The sequence below is a fragment of the Hypanus sabinus genome, chromosome 4 (assembly GCF_030144855.1).
Source record: "Hypanus sabinus isolate sHypSab1 chromosome 4, sHypSab1.hap1, whole genome shotgun sequence".
Classification (NCBI taxonomy): domain Eukaryota; kingdom Metazoa; phylum Chordata; class Chondrichthyes; order Myliobatiformes; family Dasyatidae; genus Hypanus; species Hypanus sabinus.
Window position 1 is genome coordinate 52,772,466 of NC_082709.1, and position 23,820 is coordinate 52,796,285.

The 23,820-nt window shown below is 38.1% G+C and overlaps 1 protein-coding gene across 3 annotated transcripts in view; it reads right to left on the reverse strand.

The window, feature by feature from the left end:
- vps8 (VPS8 subunit of CORVET complex) overlaps nt 1-23,820 on the reverse strand; it is a 607,159-nt gene that overhangs the window by 514,297 nt on the left and 69,042 nt on the right. For all 3 annotated transcript variants that reach the window (XM_059967078.1, XM_059967079.1, XM_059967080.1), the window contains 6 exons: nt 19,700-19,774; nt 18,339-18,374; nt 15,510-15,600; nt 10,662-10,708; nt 8,523-8,612; nt 1,859-1,905 (listed from right to left, as the gene is read on the reverse strand). In XM_059967078.1, coding sequence (XP_059823061.1) covers nt 1,859-1,905; nt 8,523-8,612; nt 10,662-10,708; nt 15,510-15,600; nt 18,339-18,374; nt 19,700-19,774 — 386 coding nt within the window. The remainder of the gene's footprint in view (nt 1-1,858; nt 1,906-8,522; nt 8,613-10,661; nt 10,709-15,509; nt 15,601-18,338; nt 18,375-19,699; nt 19,775-23,820) is intronic.

Genomic DNA, 23,820 nt, shown 5'->3' on the forward strand with positions numbered 1-23,820 from the left:
TTTCATCAAATGAACCAGTTGAGCAAGTCTCCTCAAGACCCTGGAGAAAATGATTTGACTTCAAGTGACAGGATTATTGGATTTAAAAGGAAACTGAATCTTTGGAAAAATCATGCTGCAAAAGGAAATCTTAAAATGTTTCCACTGCTGCTTAGGCTTGAGAGTGAGGAAAGATATCAGAAATTCTCCAGTCTTATTGAAAACCACCTGGAAGAACTGCAGAACAAAAATGAACAGTGTTTTAACTCTCTTCCAATACATGTGTTTGACTGGGTGAGGGACCCTTTCTCTGAATCTTCTGTTCAGCCTGAGACCTTGACTTTGTGAGAAGAGGAAGAACTTTGTGAGCTAGAGTCTGATTGTGCACTCAAGATGAGATTTACTGATCTGGCTCTGGACAAGTTCTGGATTTCTGTGAAAGAAGAGTATCCTGCCATACACAGGAAAGCAATGAACATTTTGCTGCAGTTTTCAACATCTTCCATGTAAGCAACCTTTTTCTTGCTTTTCAAGGAATAAGAGCAAAGATAGAAATCATCTGATTTCAGTTCCAGGTAAAATCCATGTGTGCTTATCTCAAGTTCTACCCAGAATTGAGAAATTTATTATGTTTGCCTAATGAGTTTTTAAAATTAATGAAAGAGAAAGAAAGATTAATTTCAAGAAAGGAAAGCTAAGCTTAAATATGTTTTTTTTTAAAAGAAAGGTTAGGTAAAAATTAATTCTCTACTCAAAAGAGCATTGACAATTATTTTTGGATGATTATTATATCTACAACTTACTGATCATACTAATGTAACATGAGCTCTAGATATAATAATGCAGTGGTGCCTGAGACCTGAAAATTATTTCAAGGATTCCTCAGGGCAAAAAGGTTGAGAAAGCTTGATCCAGGTGGTGCTGAGTTAGCAGATATTTTGACTACTATATGTTATTTAAATTAAAACTACTTAACACTTTCAATTTGCTTTTTTTTAAAAAATGTTGCAGAGTATAATAAGTTAACACTACTGAATATAATGACAATGAATGTAAAAGATTTACATTGTTTCTATTATATATTTTTTATTATGAATAAACACTAATCTTGAAATATAAAGCAATGGCCCTGGTGCAATTTAAAGGTGAGGTAACTAGGGCGATGGTTGGCGTGTTCCAAGATAGTATGGGGAGCAGAAATGCAGTGTGCTAAAGGCAGTGTGGGAAGCGAGTCTTAGTTGGCCAAATACCGAACATTTGGGATTTCCGAACAATCAGATAGGAGAGTGCAGTTTTATGGTGAGAATCAAGTAAAGTGTAGATAGTGCAGGAAAAATCTTAATGAATCACACAGAGGCTTGAAGGGCCTGGTGGCCTTCTCCTGCTCCTAATCTCATCTTCTTACAAAACATGACAGGAAAACTCTTCACTACAAAAATTCAAAGCATAAATTAACTGAAAGCAGTAAAATGATCATTACTAATTGCACAGTCAGAGAACAATGACTGGAAAAGCCATGAGTAGAACTTTACACAATGAACAAAGGCCAAGACTTTGAATTGTGAGAGGCAGACAATCTCATCCACATTTTAAGATTTTACTAACATCTCGATTCAGAGGATATGCAATGCAAATTGGAAATCTTTTTCTCAGTATTATAAAAAATATTATTAATTATCATTTAATATTACCTTTATTTTAGGAGTCAGAAGATTTAAACTATTAATTCTGAATTATTTTCAGAATATTAATGAATGCAAAATTTGAAACAAAGCTAAAAATCAAAAATTTGCAAATTAGAGCTTCATCTTTAACCTAAACCAACGATATGCACATAAATTTAACACATATATCAATAAACATAATATTTGAAACTCACATGCGTTCTAACAGAAGACAATAATCAACCATGACAGGTACCATCTCCTGTAAAGGAAATCATGATAAAACATAGTCAATAATCTTAAACAGTTGCACATTGACAATAAAATTGTAAAATTCTGCAAGAGACTTAAAGACAGTTTGATCTCAAGAACTGGGCAAAATAAGACAGAATTCCCTGAAATTTTTTTCAGATTGGTGTGGTTATCCACAGTCAGAAGTTTGTTGACTTAATTTGAATAATGGAACCAGTAAACAAACCTGGTTTAAAATACTCTCCACCTAGTTATCTAGAGTCATCGGTTGCTGAATGTCATAAGATCCCAAAGGACAATTGATTATATACTTTTACAGAGAAAAATTGAGAAAAAAAAAACACAAGACAAATCAAATACTCCTCTGAGGCACATATTTCCAACATCACCAAGTGCTGAATCAATATTAGTTTTTGCAGGTTGAATCCAAGCTAAAGATAGATAATATTCATTAAATCAAAATCATTCATCATCACAATAGGACAGTCAAGGAGAGAGTCACACACTCCATGGAGTTTGGACAACCGTTTAGTCCTACTCCAGCACACTTCCCTAGATCCCTATAATAATTATCCTTAACAATTTACTCAACATTACTTTAAAGGATGCTATTCAAGATACAAAATTGTTTAATGTCATTTCCAGTACACAGGTGTATGGAGAATAAAACGATTGTTACAGTTCCAATTCAGTGCAACAAAAACACAATAAATATAAATAGATAAGATACTTCAATACATAGATTGATTCCACGTCCATAAAGTAACGCTAGGCATAGAAGTGTTGATACAAAAAAGTGACCGAAAGGAAATGATGGTGGTAGGGGGTGTGGAAGGGTGGGTTAGTGAGAGGAGGCGTTGATCAGCCTTACTGCTGGGAGAAAGTAACAGTCTCTGAATCTGTAAATATTATGTACCCTCCTCCCTGATGGGAGTGGGACAAATAGTCCACGAACAGGACTGGTGGAATCCTTCATGATGTTACATTCCAGCACCTTTGTGTGTATACAAGACTATAAGATCATAAGATATTGAAGCTGAATTCAGCAAATTGACCTGCTCTGCCATACCGTCATGGCTGATTTATTATCCTACTCAACCCGATTCTGCTGCCTTCTCCCCCAAGCATTAATGCCCTGGCTGAACAAAAACCTATCAACCTCTGTTTGAAATATAGTCAATGACTTGGCCCCCACAGCTATCCGTGGCAAAGAATTCCACAAATTTGCTATTCTGTGGCTAAATTCCTCCTCATATATATTTTAAAAGGGACACCCCTCGATTCGGAGGCCTTGCCCTTTGGCTCTGGAGTCATCCATTGTAGGAAACATCCTCTCCACATCCATTCCATCTAGGCCTTTCAATATTCGATTGAGATCTCCCTTCATTCTTCTAAACTCTAGCAAGTACAGGCCCAGAGTCATCAAATGCTCTTCATATGTTAACCCATACATTCTTGGGATCATTCTTGTGAACCTCCTCTAGACTTTCTTCAATGCCAACACATCTTTTTTTAGATCAGGGGCCCAAAACTGCTCACAATACTGCAAAAAAGGTCTGACCAATACCTTATAAGGCCTCAGTATTACATATTTGTTCTTATATTCTAGTCCTTTTGAAATGAATGATAACATTCTATTTGCCTTTCTTACCACTGACTCAACCTGCGAGTTAACCTTTAGGAATTACTGCACGAGGACTCCCAATTCACTTTGCAACTCTGATTGTTGAATTTTCTCCCTGTTTAGAAAATAGTTTATGCCTTTATTCCTTCTACCAATGCATGACTGTATTGCCCACAGGTTTTTTAAGGACATAATATGCCCTTAATGGCAGAGAGACTGATGCCAGTGATGCATTGGGCAGTTATGAATACGTGCTGTAGATCCTTCTTGTCCTCTACAGTTTCCAACCCATGCAGTCATGCAGCATGTTAGAATACACTCTGCTGCACATCTGTACATGACATGAGTCATATTGGTCAGACCTTTTTTGCAGTGTTGTGAGCAGTTTTGAGCCCCTGATCTAAAAAAAGATCTGTAAATGACATAGATGCATTGCATAGGTTTTTAAAGTCTTAGATTACAAATCCTCAGAGTATGAAATGAGCTTTCCTCATGTTTTTGTCAATTATGTTTAGTTGATTTATTTAGTGATATAGCTCAGACTAGGCCCTTCTGGCTCTTTGAGCCACGCCTCCCCAGCAACCACCAACCAACATGATTAACCTTAAACTAATCACGGGACAGCTTACAATGACAAATTATGTTCTCTCTTCATCTGCCAAAAAAGATTTCTCTTTATTCTTTTTCACAGAAATTAAAATTTGTTCATTTTTAGATGGTCATTTTAAGTTTGACATATTCTGCACATATACGAGTGCCCATGTTGCACTCAATCTCACATTTCATTTCTCTGCCAAAGTTTGCATTACCACTACTTTTTGAAATTATGTCCTATATCCAAGGTAATTATTCTATATTGGAAACAGCTGTAAAGTAGACTTAACTGGACACTCGTCAGCAAAACTGAAACAGAGCAGTACATGATAGAAACAGATCCTTCAATGCAACACTTCAATGCCAACATTTTTGTCTTTCTACGCCAATCCCATTAGTCTGCATTATGTCCAATTCCTTTCATACCCTATCTATTAACATCTATTAAACCACAAACCAATTCATCAATGATCACTTCCTTTCTGTATTACTCAACTACTGGAAATTCTATGATTTGGATATAGTGCAACCACAGATCTTCAAGATTTGGGCAAAAGAAGTTCGTCAGTGGTAACTAAGTACTTGTCAGCTAAGTCGGATAGGCATTGCACTACTAATCAAACCTTTAATAATTGATAGCCTGGTAAAACATTCCCATCAAATTACAGCTAAGTTCTAAGCTGTTCTGAACAGATTTACATCATTACAGCAATGGGCCATGATTACTTGAAATATCAGCAGAGAAATGTTCCATAAATGACCAAACGTGTTCAATCATGTTGCTTTAGAACTGAGCTACCACATCAATACAAAAGGAAAAAAGACCTTTGATTTCCTCCTGACAAGTCATCAACACGATCACTTTCGGTCAGTGTCCTTTATGACTTGACTGATAGCTGCCTGAAGCAACTGCAAGCATTCAGGGGACTACTGAAGCTGTCACACTTGAGTTCTTCTAATATTACATTGCTACCAGCGCGTTGCCAGAACTTTGTTTACTTGCAAATGCATGCTTAGTACCTAGCTGGAATCCCTCAACATCATAATCTCCAGCCTCATAATTTTTCAATGCATGTTTATTTACTGCTGAAGCTGCCTTAAAGATCCTTTAGTTACTTCCTCCTACCCAGATAGGGAAAAAAAGGTCTAATGTTGAATATTATATTTCAGTATTATATTTCAAAATAAAATATGATTGATAAAATTATTCATTTACAATATAGGGCATTCACAGAAGGACTGTGCAATGGTCAGTTTCTCCCAGTGCCGCAGTGGATAGATATATCTGCTAAAAGTAAACTGGTGAGGATGAGGTCAAGTAGATTCACCCACAGCTCGAATTTGGCAGCACGCAGGATGCCGCACTGCTCTACTCCCTTTATACCCATGACTGTGTGGCTAGGTGTAAGGGCAGAACAAAGTCAAGATGGCACTAAACGGCAACTCCTTTGCTTGCATCGTCAGATACAGCTCTATTTCTAACTTTGACAATTCTTTCTTTTTTCCCTTGTCAAGGTTCTTTTCAGGCCTGGAATTACACTCTGACATTGGTTCTTTGCGAGAATGGGACCCACTTTCAGGGCCACACAACCAGCCACTTTTTGATATCTCTAGGACGTGGCCTGGAAGACTAGTGTGCCTTCAGGGTAACGGACTTTCATAGCTGTGAAGACACGCCGATTATAGGACGGTGCCCCTGACTGAGGTGTAGTGGAACATCAGGAGCAGCAGGTTTGCTGCTGTGGGTTGTGTGCCCCAAGATCTGCACCTTTCTGGAGCCCACTCGCTGGGCACAGAGCTTGGAAAAAGCATTGCAGCAGACTTGTTAACATTGTAAATCAACGAGTTGTTTATTATGTCTGTGAAACAGGGACATCTCTTTTTCCCTTATTGGGGGGGGGGGAGAGAGAGGGAGAGAGGGAGAGAGGGAGAGAGGGAGAGAGGGAGAGAGGGAGAGAGGGAGAGAGGGAGAGAGGGAGAGAGGGAGAGAGGGAGAGAGGGAGAGAGGGAGAGAGGGAGAGAGGGAGAGAGGGAGAGAGGGAGAGAGGGAGAGGGAGAGGGAGAGGGAGAGGGGGAGAGAGAGAGAGAGAGAGAGAGAGAGAGAGAGAGAGAGAGCCTGTGGTGATGTCAAATTAATGGGTGAACGAGTAGTTTTTGAAGTACTGTGAGTCTGAGTATTTATTGATGCTTGATGCACGTTTGAGTGCTCAGTGGAGGGTGCTGATGCTTTTTGCTAGTGGGGTGAGTAGGACTGTTGCCTTACTGTTGCTTATGTGTGGGAGGGGGGAGCCGGGGGGGGGGGGGGGCTTTGGTGTTCTAATGTTTAACTGTAATTCATTCTTTGGGGCACTCCTCTGTTTTCATGGATGTTCAGAAAGAAAAAGAATTTCAGGATGTATGTTGTATACATTTCTCTGACATTAAATGTACCTTTGAAACCTACTGAAATACGATCTATAAATTTGCTGATGATATATCCATTGTTGCTAGAACCTCAGACAGAGATGAGAGGCCACACAGGAGTGAGATATACCAGTTAGTTGAGTGGTGTCGCAGCAACAACCTTGCACTCAATGCCAGTAAGACGATAAAGCTGATTGTGGACTTCAGGGAAGGTAAGATAAGGGAACATAAATCAATCTTCATAGAGGGATCAGAAGGGGAGAGAGTGAGCAATTTCAAGTTCAAGGGTGTCAAGATTTCTGAGGATCTAATGTGGTCCCAACATATCAATGCAACTATAAAGGTGGCAAGACAGTGGCTACATTTCATAAGAAGTTTGAAGAGATTTGGTTTGTCACTCAAAACACTCAAAAACTTCTATAGATGTACCACGGAGAGCATTCTGATAGGCTGTGTCACAGTCTGGTATGGGGGTAGAGGCTACTGCACAGGACTGAAAGATGCTCTAGAAAGCTATAAAATTAGACAGCTGCATCTTGGGTACATGCCTTCATAGTATCCAAGAATCTTCAAGCAGCAGTACCTCAGAAGGCGACATCCATTATTAAGAACCCCCATCACCGAGGGGATGCCCTCTTCCCATTGATACTGTCAGGAAGGAGGTACAGAAGCCTGAAGGCACACACTCAGTGATTCAGGAACAGCTTCTTCTCCTCTGTTATACAATTCCTACATAGACACTGAACCCATGAACACTACTTCACTTTTTTAAAAATATATATTATTTCTGTTTTTTGCTTACTGTGATCAATTTACTATTTTTTATTTTTATATTATCATGTATTGTATTGTATTGCAAATTTCACGACACATACCGGTGATAATAAACCTTACTCTGATTCTGATTTCATTTAGAACTTGGCCATTTTGGTGAATTCTGGTGCTACCAAGTCACTCCTGGTGACATACACTGAAGTCCCACCCGTGACTGTCCCATTGTACATTATGTGCTCATGGTTCTTTCAGTGCTGCTTCCAAGTTTTGTTCAACAAAATGGAGGATGTTTCTTTGCCCAAGTCTGATCTAATACAACAAGGTTATCTGGATTCAAGTCTGTGGATTCCAAGGAACATTGCTTCATTTGTACATCTCTGGTTCATCTAATCTGCTTCACTTACAGGAACCTTTCTCTAGTTTCCCCTGCCCCACACAGCCCTCACCTAATACTTCCCTCCCCCATGTATTGCCTCCAATTAATTCCTTCTCCCAATTTATAGGAGCTCTCATGAAATTCAACCCCTCCTCCACAACTAGAGCCTTTGTGCAATCTCTCCCACTCCACCCCTCCCAGCCCCTCATCCTACCAAATCCGAAGCCTTCACCTATTCCCAGGATCTCTAATCTAACTACTTTTTTTCACATCACATGCTGTAGCCCCTGGCTACAGTAACATACAACGTCCTCAAGGCAGGAAATTGAATATCAAAATGTCAAGAGCAAAGATGCAAGGAGGAATATTAATTAGCTAGAACCTTTGAACAAAAACACCTGCAAGTGATTATAGGAATAAATGTTGTTTACTCATGTATAAATGGGAGATATCACCAACCAGATGACCGCTATACTCATTTGCTCCACAAGACCAGTATCACCAACATATGATAACATGCCACAACATATTCATTAATTTATTGGGCACACTAGTTACTGAATTATAGCACTTTGACACTGCACAAACAATGATTTGCTCTGAGGTTATACCAAAATGCTGAGATAATTCAAAAATATCGCAAATGCAAGAACCCTGGGGGGGGGGGGGGGGAAGAAATAAAAGAAACAAAAGCACAGAGCTATCGTTGGAAAATGGCACTCCAAGTATTTCAAGTTGGTAATGTTTCAGCAATTTTTCATTTATAGTAAATGGCCTTTTTAATACTGCGACCAACTTACCCTTTTGTTTGCATTTGTTACCATTCTTTAAAAAAAAGTGTGAGCCATTCACTTGCCTGAAAATGCTGTTCCATAACCTGTATCTTGCCCTGTTCAGGGCACTTCTTCAGAGCACGGTCAGCATACTGAAGCAGGATTTCTACCATCTGAAGAGAAAGATTTTAAACATAAACCAGATTTATTCCAATTTCCTGCAAATGTCAACTACATTCTCTCCTTGTAGCCTAAACAAAATATTGAGCAGCAAGAAAGAGTGTTTAAGATAACAAAATTTTAGTTTTCTGTGTAAAATGGGAGCAGTTTTACATCTTATTTGGATCATGTGGGGTCTAAATGCATGAAGAATGTATGGCTACAAAACAAAGACAGAGAAAAGAGGTGAATTACAGTTGATCACATAGAAAGGGTGTGGAGTGGTATTCCAGATGATATGGATCTATCAACAAAGTTTACATAAACGATCAAGATGGGGAAATCCAAACTACAATTCCAAAGTTAGTGGATGGGTCATGATTAGAGAGTGCTGTTATTATAGATGATAATCTATACAAAATATCAGTGGTATTAATAAAATTGCCAATAGGGCATGCAATAGCAAACAAATTTGAATATCCAGCATTCTGAAGTGACACATTTGTGACAAGAAGAACAAGGGGAAAAAGGGGACTTCGTATTTCTTGTAAAATAAGTAATCTTAAATGCAGTGGAGAAACAGATGCATCTGGGAATAAAGGCAAAGAAATCAGTACAAGAGGCAATGCAGGTTAATAAGCTGTGGAGAAATAAAATAGGGCTTATTTCTTAAAGTGCAGAATGGAAAATGAGAAAAAAATTAAGGAAATTATATTTAAAATCATGATTCAGAATCCTTGGGGTACCTTGAACAGCTCTGATCTCCACACAAGGGTCAGAGAAAATCTCAACAGTTCACTGTCCAGAAATCCAGGTAACGTTTCTACTTACCACTCACCAGGATCTCAGTTGGTTGACTCCCCATCCACTTGTCAGTGCCCTGATTTCCATGTTTCCTTTCAACTCACCAAGGCTCCAGTTATAACACTTCCCTGTTCCTGTCCTGCCTGACCACTCATTGGACCAATGTTCCTGTGCTCCCTGGCCACTCATTGGACCAATGTTCCTGTGCTCCCAGGCCACTCACCATGGCACCTATTCCTCAGCTCCCAGGTCCCTTATTGGAACTCTCTTTCCCACATATCCTTCAAACCGCTGGTTCTGTTTGCTCTTTCCCTTGATTCTTAACTGGTTCTATTTCATACTCCCTTTAGCTTATTGAAATGTTGTTGTGTAAAATTGCTTTTAAAAAATGTGAATTAAAAGTCTGCTGGCGCATTAATGAAAAAATAACATCCAATAGTCCAGCCAATCTGGCATCACCAAAGACCTGAGCATAGCAGATAAATGGAGTTTTACTGTAGTGGCACCAGAAGATGTGGAAAGGAATTTTGCTTGGACAGATTCAGCACTAAAATGATATCATCAAGAAGAAACTCTTACAAAGGGTAGTAGAAGAGGTTTTTGATGCCTTAAGCAATGCAAAAATTCAACTGAGCACATGCAGAGATAGTCCCATTTGCAAACATTTCAGAACAAACAAGTATAAATAAAGATAGTCACTACTAAATCTAATTAAAACTGCAAGAAGAAAAAAAATCCTGTAAAAATGTCATGCAAAAAGAGTAGATTTTTTCACTTTTTCCATGCAGGTTAAACCATAAATCAGAATCTGATTAAAAAATTTTGCTAGCAAATTACAACAAAGATTGTGTTCACTCATGTATCTTATTTATTACGAGTATGCACTGAAGAACAGTGAACCACTAAGGAAGTATGCCAAGGGCTTCTGCCCGCAACTTAACATATTGGAGCTTACTGAACCTATAGTAATTTACCAATGGAGTTGTTAGGGTACAGGCAAAATATTCCATAAATATTCAACCCTTCCAATGAAAAAAGTATTTAAAATACTGCTCTGTAGTAGGTTTATAACCACTTATCAGCTGGACAAGCCCAAATTTGGAAAAAAAGCACACCATTTGAAATCTTGAGTCTGTCAGCAGCACAGCTGAACCAAGAGTTGACTGTTTTGGCAACTGATGTTCTAACCATTCAGTGCCATGCTCAACAGTTTTAGGTAGATAAAATGAGATGAAAATCGTGAATAAGTAAGACTTTACCCGATCAGCCACAACTCCTTTCCGTTTGTTCTGATCTCCAAACAACCCTATCAAAAAATAATAATGGAATAATGAACAAAACTGCTTCTAACAATGTACATCTGTTTCTGATATGAACAGCTAATAAACATAGGAGAGATGGCAATTAAAAACAAGGTGACACTGCATCTGCATATTTTCTTGAACATTAAAATACTGACATTTTACCTTTTTCTACAGACCCCAGTGTTTATTGAAATGAGTTTGTGGCAGCATAAATCTAGCTGCAAGTAGCAAATGTTCCTCAGACAGTAGTGCTGTTGTAATTCAGCTCTAAATCATTTGCACTACTGTGGCCACCAAATGTGTTTATGTGGATAATCGCATTAAAAAGCATTATTCAGAGTGGGATTTAGAAGCCTTGCATAGAGCTTTAATCTGTATCTGTGCTCTTCTGGTCTTCACCTTAAGTGCTTGGCAGAGACAGACAAAAATAGAATTGCTTCCTTTTCCAGTTCTAACATTTCTCCAGTTAATGAAATGTTCGATTCTTTTAATTCCTTTTTCATGATTTCTCAAGGGGTAGTTATATAATTTCATTTCTCATGTTAATAGGCCTCATTACAGACAAATTAACTTAGCAGATATATACGATGATTTAAGTTTCATCCGTAGGGCATATCAACTGCCTTTTATCTGTCTCTGAAGTGAATGGGCACCGTCTTGAGAATCTCTGTAGTGGTTATAAATTGGAGTCAAGAAGCTGACTTACTAGAAATTCTAGCATGCTGCAACACAATGTCTTAAGGATAGGTTGAGATTGCACTTGAAGTATGCATTGTTCACTTGAAATTAAACTCAATTATTCCAACTTTATCTTTATGGACGTGCAAGAGAAAGCCGTGAATCCACTGCTTTACTGGATCAAAAATCTTGTAATAGTTGAAAAATAGGTTGAAATTTGCACTATCAAATGCTTATTCAAATGTTTAATAATATTTATCCTCTGTTACCATTTCTGAAGATATTCCCTTTCTCATTGTTAAATTCTGAATACCCTAGAATGCATAAAACACCCTTTTGTACCAACAGATAACATACACAAACCATAACGAAGCTACACTGGGGTGGGACTTAAAGCTTCTTAACAAGGTAAACCTGAAAAAAGCAACAAAGTCAAAGCAAATTAAGGTCAGTACAACAAAAATAATGTATTCTGTTGAATAGTTTATTATATGAATATTCCGTAACTTCATAAGCTAAAGCAAATAGTTGAATTTAATTGTTCACCATATTTTATGCTGGTTGCATCTCAAGATTTACTGAATCTGCAAGTGATGCAAACAGTGATAAAAATACTACTAATCAATATAATTTGAAAATGTTTACAGTTTCATCATAACTAGCAATTTCAAGATGTGAAATGAGAACTCCATAAAATGTAAAAGTTGTAAAGGAATGTAAAATTCTTCAAAACAGCCCCAAGTATTTTCCTTATTAAAATACATTATTTTACATGGTGGTTCATGAAAGAAGACCAAAAAGCATAAGTGCCATTTGTCCAAGAACTACTTATTGTTTTAAATCAAAAAAATTAGACCACTCAAAAATTTACTGACTTCAACAATTTCCTTATCCACTGGCCAACTATCAATTGTAACATTGTCCATTGAAGGTACCAATCTTTATTCTATTAGCATATTAGTGAGTATATTTCCTTCTATTCACTCATCATAGCAAAAGCCTAGCATACAAGAGTAAGGAATGCTTCAAAATGCATTGTGCTTCTCTCTGATCTTTACTTTCTAATGTGTATAGAAATAATCAAAATGAGAAAAGAAACTGATGAGAAGGATTTTGTAAAATTTGAAAATAAATATGGAAAACACAGTGTTGAAAAGCAGGAAAGATTAAATAGAGAAAAATATTCTCTATTGTGTTAAATAGAGAAAAACATGTTATTTATTTTTATGCTTTTTCTAGAGTTAGAGAAATTCAATTTAATCTGAAAGCAAGCACTCAGCTGGATCTTTGAGATATTCATACAAATATCTCATGAGAAGGGTCTCAGTCTGAAACGTCAACTGTTTGTTCATTTCCATGGAAGCTGCCTGACCTGCTGATTTCCTCCAACATTTTGTGTGTTGCTTTGGATTTCCAGAATTTGCAGAATTTCTTGGGTTTAAGAATAGTCAACTTATTTTGCCAAAGATCAATATCACAGCCTGCTTGCGATCAAGCATACTAATACTATTTACTGGCAGCTGCCAGGATCCTTTTTTGCATGATTACATATTTAATTTTAAAAATTGCATATGAACATAATTCCCTTCATTCAACTTTATTTTCTATGTTCATGTTTCTTAGATTTGTTGTACCAACTTTTTTAAAGTATTCATTTACAAGATGAGGGATTACAAGCAGGGCTGACGTTTATTGATCATCCTTAAATGCTCAAACACAACCTACTTTGTGCTTCTATTGAAAGCACTCTTGAAAAAGTATTGAGTAGAAATGCCAAGATTTCAACCCAGTGGTTATGAAGTAAGGGGGATATGCTTCCACAAAACAATGATGAGGGTCTTACAGGCAGGAGTTGTCTCATCTGCCTGTTCTTCCTTCTGGTAGAGAACATGGGTTTGGGGAGTGATGTCAAAGTAGGAATGGAGAGCATTTTTGGTTGGTACATAGCCACCACAATATAAGTGACCAGTAAGAGAGGCAGTAGAAGTTTTAGGTGATTTGCATTGTTATAGATAGCATCAAGCTTTCCAAATGCTGTTGGATTTGTATGCAAGTTGAAAGTACATGGTCATATTTCAAGCCTGTGGACTACAGAGAATTTCCAATCTTTGACCTGCTCTTAATGCTATGCTATTCGTCCAGTATGTTTTTGATAAACTCTTCACTCCTAGGACATTAACAGTGGGGGACAGTCATGGAAATAAAACAGAAATCAAAGACATATCGTTAGTCACAATTTTTGTCAAGGTCTTCTGCAGTGTGAATCTTATATGGCACATCAGCTCACTTCTGAATACTGCTTTAATTTTGTTGCAGGTATCTTAGCTATAATAAATTGACTATAGTTCACAATTGTACTAATTAGCCAACTTCTGTTGTGGAAGCAAATGTCTTCAAAATGGCACCAGCGAACAATAAGATCAACAGTGACCTCCTGGAGACAGTTCACTAAGCTACTGTCACTTATTCTTCTTCCTTCAAATATGACTCTACTGCTAAGCTGTATACAATTGGAACCTGTGATTTAAATTTTGATGGTGTGTTTATGGGCCGATTATGCAATTGGTGCTTTGCTGTCTCCAAGTAAGTTTAGTGAGATTTGGAGCGGAGTGTACCGTTTAGAGGCCTGGATACGGGGCACGAGCCCATGATCGACTCTATTGCTTCTCTCCGATTAAGGCATCAAGCAAGGTTGAAGTCGAGGAGGACAAGAGCCAGAGGACAGGTGGGTGTTCAGCGCTGTCTGCCTGCATTTGTCCAGTCTTCCGCTCCCCCTCGCTATCTGCTGTCAGAGGAAAGTGTAAGAGTCTTGGGATCCACATTGCAAGGATTGGTCAGCAAGGCTGTGGACTTGTTTTGGGGGCCTTTCAAGTTCATGTTGCATGTGTTTCTGGGTTTTGATTTCTGTGAGCGGTTTAATCGGGGCTATCGATACAAACTGGGGTGCTTTAGCGAAGAATGGACCTGCAGCCTGCAGTGGGCTAGCAATGTGGTGCTGAACTAAACTGTACTGAATACATTTGAACTGCTGGTTTGATGTTTGATATTCTTTGTGTTGTTTACTTGCATTTTGACATTTGCGTAATTTGTTCCTTTTTTGCGCACTAGGTGTTTGATGTTTTCTTGAATGGGTTCCATGGTGTTTCGTTATTTCATGGCTGCCTGCGGGAGGACGAATATCAGAGTTGTATTCCGTATACATACTTTGATAATAAATGTACTTTGATTTTGACTTCTGTCTGGGTTGAATTTAGCATTTCAAACACTGTGGCTTTAACATCAATCCCTGCATCATACAACAGAAAGTCACAAGGAATGAAGCAGTAGAAAACATAATCAGTGTAATCTGACCACAGCACATATATACACACAGTATTTTCACTGTGCAGGATGTCTGGGCAACAGACAGTCTATCACAAAATGTTGAACACATTTCTAAGGCTGCACTTCATTGTGTGTCAAGACTTTCTTTCGAATTCTACAGATGCACTCTAGCCTAGCACCCTTTAGAATATTTGTATTGCTTATCACGTTCTCCATTCTGACATTTCATGGATATTTCTGGCACAAACATTTGTGTGGATTCCCACAACCAATTTCTCTAGATCTGCATTAAGAGCTTTTCTTGTGACTTCTTTGTAGTACGCAGCACCTGAAATTTTGCCAGTCTCTACCCAAAAGCAGCTTTTATCAATGTAGAAGTCTGCTCTTATGTTAATAAGAACAAATGAAACAGAACCAAGTCATCGTATTCTCAAACTTTAAAAAAAAATTAGAAGCTGCAATCTTGACCTCAACACCACTTTTCCACACTCCTCATCTTCGTCATTACATTTGAAACACTTGATCCTTAAAAACCTCTTAGCACTATTTTCCCAAGGGATACTGAACTCTTAAATTCCTTTACCCCCTCATCAAATTATTAATTCCCCCAAACTTCAAGCTTTTGAATCACGAATTATTCGTGGAACTGTGCTCAATTGCCTTTTCAAAAGGATAGCATCAATATGATTGATGAATGTTCACATTCTATACAGTGTGTATCAATGATTTTATCAATGTAAATAAAATTGAACATTTTGAAAGTTTAACAATCAATGATATTCAGGAAAGATTATAACTCACCCACTACTGCTTTGGCTTTTCCTTCATGAAAGGACCAGGCGAGAGACAGTGCCTCAATGAATTTTTCCTGCTTTAACAGGTAATCCAACCTCTGCAGACACAGCATTGTGAGAAAAACGTACATCAATGCTCACGCTACTTCACAATAGCATCTATAGGAAGTATCTACTTCCTTACAGCACATGCAGAAGCACGTGTCATTCGTGGTTTAACGGCTGGAGTGTTGCAGAGTGAGTGAACAATCTGACTGGACTAAAGATCTACAAGCAATGCTTCATGTGTCATCTCAGTTTGATTGAAGTTGCAAACTTCGTCATTGGAAAATGATTCACAGACGAAACAACAAAAGGCAACGTCACACTTTTGGTTAAGGAAAACACCATGTTTTGTCTACATAAGTCATGCAAATAGGATAAAATTAATGCTTCAATTGTAAATGGCTGCAAGAAGCTTGTAATATTCATAATGCCTCACAATGTTAAACAACTCACTTTTCAAATATATATCACAATGACTGAGGAAAAATAAGGATTTTACAATCTCCAAGTATTATTCAAAATGAAAGAAATGTCAGAATAGCTAGTCACATTTAAGTTCTTCATACTGTGTTCTGAATAATGGACAGACCACAGTTTGTGCGGCTTCAGAGCTGTGTGTCAAACATGGCTATAGGCAGCACTGGGGCCACACAGAGGACTGCACTGGCTCCCTTCCTGGTTATCCTGTATATCTTGGACTTTAGATACAATACTGGGTGACGTCATCTGCAGAAATTCTCTGATGACTCAGCAATAATTGGGTGCATAAAGGGAGGATGGGAGGATGAATACAGGGCCCTTGTGGAGGACTTTGTCAAATCATTTGCAGCTCAATATCAGTAAGATACAGGAAATAGTGATTAACTTTAGGAAGACTAATCACGCATCGCTCAGTTACTATTGATGGGGAGGATGTGGATATGGAGAGGACCTACAGTATCGATAGATAGATATAGTTGATCCAAAAGGAAATTACAGTGTCACAGTAACATTACCCAGCCCAACACACCACCACATTGAAGATCTTACTGGCAACAACACGTGAAGGAGAGGCCTGCATACTTCAAAGATGCCCCTGGATGACAGACTTGAGTGCAGCACCAACACAGAGGCTGTGTACAAGGGCCAGAGTCGCCTCAACTTATAGAGGAGACAGTTTCTTTGGAGTACGCAGGCCTCTCCTTCAAGTGTCTTGATGCCAGTAAAATCTTCAATGTGGTGGTGTGCTGGGCAATGGCATCAACATGGGTGATGCCAAGAGCCTCAATAAACTGACTATGCTCTGTTATACAAGTCAAACTGGACACACTGGAGGCTGTGGTTAAACAAGGACCCTATGGAAAATCCTGGCAATTCTGGACAACATTTCTCACCCACGGCATGCCACCTTGGCTGAACTTTTAGTAATAGATTAAAACAACTGCACTGCTCTAAAGAGCGCTGTATGAGGTCATTCTTACCCTTGGCTATTAGGCTCTATAATGAGTCGAACTATAGCCGAGGAAGTGCTGACCCCCTCCTGTTAGACTGTTTGAGGTAACATTTTTTATTCTTCCTATTTTTTGTCTAATATTTATATCTGTGCACTTGTAATGTTACTGTGACATTGTAATTTCCTTTTGGATCACTATATCTATCGATATAGCTGAAATCTAAATCAATATCTTGTATACCCAAAACCCCTGGACTGATCTTCCAAAAAGCATTCTAACATCATTCTGTGTTTGAAGCACCAAAGCAAAACATATCCATTGCTTTTTGAACAAAATATCAGCAAACTTAAGTGCTCACACTTACAAAGTACACTACTGTCTGCTTCTACTATAACAACATACAAACCACAGGCTTCAAGCACATGGCATTCCTGCCCATAGTTTCGAAGGTGCTGATTCAAGTCCATTCAGAACAGTTGTGCTGAAAGATCTGGGCAGATGCTGCACTGCACGACAGAGCGAGTGTTGCACTGTTTAAGATGACATTCTTGAATGAGAATTTAATTCAAGTTATAGCTGCTTCTCCTGCAGATCTTCCACTCTTCAGAGTAATATCATGGATCTTTCGAACAGAAGGTTCAGAGCTCAGTGGTCTTATCCCTGTTGTGATAACAATAACTCCGATTCTCCCAGATATTATCTGACCAACTAAATAACTCTGCTGAGTATTTTTAATTCAGATTGTCAGCATTTTTAGTATCTTGTTCATGATTACTACAAAATTCTGAACGTTCACGTTAAAGACTGTAACCACAATTACACGTTACAGCAGTTCCATGAATCTCAAATGCCTCATGTGCTTTCAATTTTCCCAATGCACTTTTATCTCTCTAATATAGCTTTCAACGCAATTTTTACGATCAGTACATAATGAGAACTAAAATAAACTGGAAACTGTTGCCTATTTAAAAAAATGCTGTCCTCTCTATTAAAAGTATTTTTTTCTTTAACTTCGACAAAATGTGATATTTGGGAATACAGGAGTGATGAAAAAGACTCCAGTCAGAAGGAAAGATACACCTCCATGATGGGGGCAGTTATGACAGATTGCATTTTAAAGTAACAGATGAGTACTAATCTTTCACATAGTTAGATTTTGCTATATACACATCAATGGAGATGGAAATGGTCTAAAGGAACAACTTTTTTATTGATCTGCACAACCAAGGAATTTCATGTTATAAGCTAAACTAAGTCATCCAAATGCATAACGCCAGGCCAAAATGGAGCAAAATACTGCTTTTCTTTAAAATGAAGAGCCAGCCAGACCCTCCCACAAAACATTAAAACTTGCTTACCTCCCGCCAAGTCCTCAGAGTAATCACATGCACAGACTACAAAAAAAAAAGAAATATGGTCAATATATGGGCCAATATTATTCATGATTATCCTATATTCAGCAATGGAAGGTCCCATCAAGTTTATCAATGAAAAAGCAGCATAAGGTTTAATCATTTCAAAGTCTTAACAGCTTATCAAATGCTGTTTCCATACACCAGCACTCCCAACTGCGAGTCATCACTTTAACAATATAACCTGCGTATTAGATATTAACTTGACATTTTGCAGCAAATTTATTAGTTGCAAATAAAGCTGCAAATATATCTGTAATTTTGGCTGTAATCTGCATAGTTATAAAAATACAAGATAGTTTTTCCATTCTTCTCCACCTCATATCATGGTCAAGAGAGACAGAAGTATTTTTTTATATAAATGGTCCTTATTTCTGCCAGCAGATACCTGATGTATCTTAAATCTTCATTATAAAGAAATACCTTTAAGAGATGGATTACACAGCTACTCTGCAAAATTTTGACTATTTAATGTAGGGAGAGTGACACTGGCACTGGAGGAGATCTCACATAGAATATTCTTAAAAATGCAATAATACTGATTGATACTGGGAGTATTCAATTCTAGAATTCAGCAAAACAAATTATTGTGGTTCTGAGAACTCCAGTATTTGTATTAAAAAGAGTGACCATACAGACTGAAGTAATGCAAACAATGACATGAACAGTAAGGCTAAAATAAACATCAGATAAGATTTATCTGATCAGATTATGTACAGGACTTACACTGAATACCATGCCAAAAAGACAGGTATAGATGGCTGCAAGTGGCCCATGAAAGAACTTGCATGTGCACTCCATTATCAGAAATATAAAATTCACTCTGCAGGTTGGTACATGGCACAGGGTGAAAGTGAAGATAAATGATCACAAATGGGGGCACTTAAAACTCTTCAGTGAAAAGCAATTTAATACAATAAATGTTCGTTCAGCCACTTGTGCTCTGGCAAAAAAACTATGTACAATAACTAGTCAAAGACAAATAAGTTACAGGTATTCATGTCAATTAAAACATTGTAGAACAAAGTCATACATTTTGCAGAACTGCACACTACCAAAAAGATCATAAGTTCCACTTAAGTGTTGGAGGGGTTTTTATTTTGCCGGGTCATCAATTCTCTTTCTTATGAGAAAGCAAACTGAGTTTGATTAAACAAAGAAAATTAGATTAAAGAAAATAATGCAGAAATCAAACACACAAAACTGCTATTTAATGAATTACACGTTAATACTTCACTACCAATCTGAAGTCTTAAAAATTGCATATATAATTGATATAATACACACACACACACACACACATTTACCTTAGTTCCCAGGTAAATAATTTGTCCTCCATAACTGCTGACTGACTGGTAACATGCCTTTTCACCAACCAGAGCCTTTAAGAAATTAACAATCACTTAATTAACAGAAATTAACAGCAAAAAACCAATAATATCGCAATTTGTTGTGGATGCCAATAAAATTACTGAGAATAGTAATTAGGAAAAAATTATATACTTCAATTATTTTAGCCTCCACAATATAATCCAATTAACCTCCACAATGGTGGTTAATTAGAGCATATGGTGTGATCAAGAGACATAAATATAAAAATGAATCCCAGAGACAATCCTTTGTAGGTACTTAATTGGTTGTTCTCATACAGGATGGAAGCAGAATGCCAATTTTTGGTTTCAATATTTAAAAGATTAAGACCAGAAAAAATGTATATGGTTCTCGGTTACAAGTCTGTGAGTATCAGATACAGTCAAGAACAGGTTTAACTATGCTTCTTCCAAAAATAGAATAATTTTACCATAACTCAACACTTGGTCACAAACAGAAATATGGGACTCTTTGGATGAGAGCCAACAAACAAGAGACCCACTAGATTGGTTACTAAAATTCGTCACACTAACTGAGAAGAGGAGAAGAAAACATAAAACAAAGCCAAATTAAAACAAGTTCACTGTTTTAACAACCAGAAGTCAATACTTGTCAATGTAAAAACTCACACAAAACAACCTTCATTCTAAAAAATTCTGTTTCTTTTTTATTAGGGATGGATTGGCAAGAAACACAAGCTAACAGTAAAAGCCTGAAAAAAGATGACATCAATATTGACGTCAACGAATTGTTTATTAACTCTTAAACATTTTGTTGTGATAGCTTCAAGACAAGTGAAATATTGTACACAGATAGATGATTTCACATAGTTGGCACATCACAAAGTGCTTCACAACTATGAGGAGCAGACCGCAATATATACTAGTTTTAAGTGAATGGTTATTTACATAGGCTTTCACTCCCTTGTTTGGCTTCGTCAAAAATTTTCCATCAAATTGTACAAGTATGAGAGGTATTAAAATTTAATTACTTTTCAAGTTTGTATTAGAGACGACTTATTTTAATATGTGAAATATTTTACATTAAGGTCCCCCATCACTCAAGATGTGCTCTCTTGACGTGCTCACTATTACCATTAGAGAAGAGGTACAAGACACACACTCAGTGTTTTAGGAACAATTTCCTCCCCTCTGGCATCAGATTTCTGAACACACAATGAACCAACTGATGAATACTTCCTCACTAGACTCATGAAGGGTCCTGATGAAGAGTCACACCCCAAAATGCCAGTTGTTAAATTAAATAAGTAGTGGGAAAAGAGAGATAAAATAGTTAATGGTAAGCTATCTGATTTGAGTGCTAATAACATGGAGATTAACAAAAAAACAAGTATTTCGAGTCCGCCTATCAAATATAAATAATCTAGTTTTCCGTATCTGTGATAAGTGATGTAATCTGGGAGAAATAAAATACTGAGCACAGTTGCAGGGATAAGTACGTGGAGGGGCACTGATGGGGAGGAATAAGTGTACCTGGTTGTCAGGATAAGTACCTGGAGGGGCACTGATGAGGAGGAATAAGTGCACCTGGTTGCAGGGGAGGGGGGAGTAGAAAAAGGGCGACTCCCTGTGAAAAGCAGAGAGGGACAGGGAACGAGAAGATATGCCTAGATATGGCATCCTACCAGAGATGACATACATTGAAGAGAATGATATGGATGTGGAAGTTTATGAGCTGGTAGGTAAGGACCAGGGAACCCCATTCTTGTTGTATCAGATGAGGGTAGGGGGAATGGGGTGAGCGTAGATGTGCAGGAAGTGGAAGAAAACAATGTAAAGGCTGCACTGATAGCAATAGAGAGGAAACTTTAAGCTGTTGGGGGGCAGGGGTGGAGTTACCAGAAAATATCTGTAAAAAGGTGTACAAAACAGTCAAGGGGATGGCAACAATTGTTTTTTTTTAAAAAGCAGTCTGAGACAGAGAGAAGAAGAAAATACTGTAGAACAGAGAGGTACAGCCACATCTGTGGAGAACGGGAAAATAGAGTTGTTGTTTGAGATATTTTTATTCAATTTCAATCCCAAGCATCTTGACTGGCTGCATCACTGCCTGGGTAGGGGAACTGTACCTCCCTTAATCACAGGACTCTGCAGAGAGTGGTGTGGACAGCCCAGTACATCTGTAGTTGTAAAAGTCCCATGAATCAGGACTTTTAGAAGGACAGGTGTGAAAAAAAAGGCACTTAGGATCATTGGGGACCCAAGCCATCCCAACCACAATCTATTCCAGCTGCTACCAACCAGGAAGCAGTACCGCAGCATAAAAGCCAGGGCCATCAGGGTCCAGGACAGCTTCTTCCACCAGTCCATCAGACTGATTAACTCATACTGACTTGAGTGCACTCAATATTACATTGACTGTCCTATTTATTATAAATTACTATGATTGCACATTTCACATTTAGATGGAGAAGTAACATAAAGATTTTTACTCATGTATGTGCAGGATGTAAGGAATAAAGTCAATTTAATTCAATGCAACTCAGTTCAAGGGCTTCAATATACCCAGACCAATGATGAGATGTCATTTCTCAAGCTTATATTGAGCATCACTGAAAGATCAGGCACAACAGGTTGCACAACATACTGTATGCCCCATTCTGATAGTAATACACAACCACTTTCCTAAACTTTTAACCATCAGCAGACCTCCACCCTTCCATCCCTATCTCTCACTAAAACCAACACCTTATCTGTACTCTCCCCCACCCTCCCGACATGACAATCCAACCAACTCATCTGCAGACTCAACCGATCTATCAACTATCTGTTGACCCTCTTATTCTGCTAGCCATCTGCTGACCCACGCATAAGAACCACCAGACCCCTAAAGTCAGCCCCACCATTCAATATAATCAAGGCTTATCCATGCTGCCTCAACACCTTTTCTATACCAGTTTCACATAACCTTCTATTCTTCAATCTTAAAATATTTATCTGTCACCACCTTAAACATATTTAATGATATTGCCTCCCTTACAAGTGCCATTCTTCGCCAGCAACTAAGTTTAGAGAGGAGGCCTGACCTAACAATTTTGCTGTGATTTCACATTTTTCACAATGGAAAGCATTGAGCTCTGAGGCATGTTCAGTGCCTTTGTGATGATCTTGTATCTTTCCACAGATTTGTGCTTCTCTGATATCTAATTTGTCTTGAAAGCTCTTTTGCCTTCTTTTCACTTTGGTCTATTGAAAATCTACCATACTGTTGGACGTTACACAGAGAGGGGTTACTTATTCTTATGAATTCATAAGGTGATCACAGGTTTCAACAAATAGGGTGAGTTGGCAAGTAATATATATATTGGATTCAGAATCCACAGAGTTAGATTTGCCATAAAGAACAGCACCACCAGTCACCTCTCGGAATTGCCAGTTGCCATTAATGAACACCTCATTACCATGTAACTTAAGCTCACTAACAACCAAATGGTTACAGCTGTGAGTGCTTACACTCCAACCCTAAACTCACCAGATGATATTAAGGAGATCTTCTACACTGACCAGGACTGCATAACTATCAGATGTTCCCAAGTAAAATAAGGTCATTCCTCATGGAGACTTCAATGCTAGAGTTGGTTGGGAAGGAAGGTGTTGGCAACATCAACTCAAATAGTGTTCTTACTCTCCAAGTGTGCTGAACATGACCTGAACACCACCAGTTCCCTGTTCCGCCAGAGAAATAAGGTGAAAACTTTGTGGATGCATCCCCGTTCAAAGACTGGAGGAGATAACTGAGGTACTTAAGGAGTACTTTGCTTCAGTATTCACTAGGGAAAAGGATCTTGGCAATTGCAGCTATTACCTACAGCAGATTGAAAAGCCTGAGCATATAGACATTAAGAAAGAGGGTATGCTGGAGCTTTTGGAAAGCAATAAGTTGGATAAGTACCTGGAATTGGACGAGATGTACCCTAGGCTACTGTGGGAGGCAAGGGAGGAGATTGCTGAGCCTCTAGCAATGATCTTTGCATCATCAGTGGGGACAGGGGAGATTCCGGAGGATTGGAGGGTTACAGATGTTGCTCCATTATTCA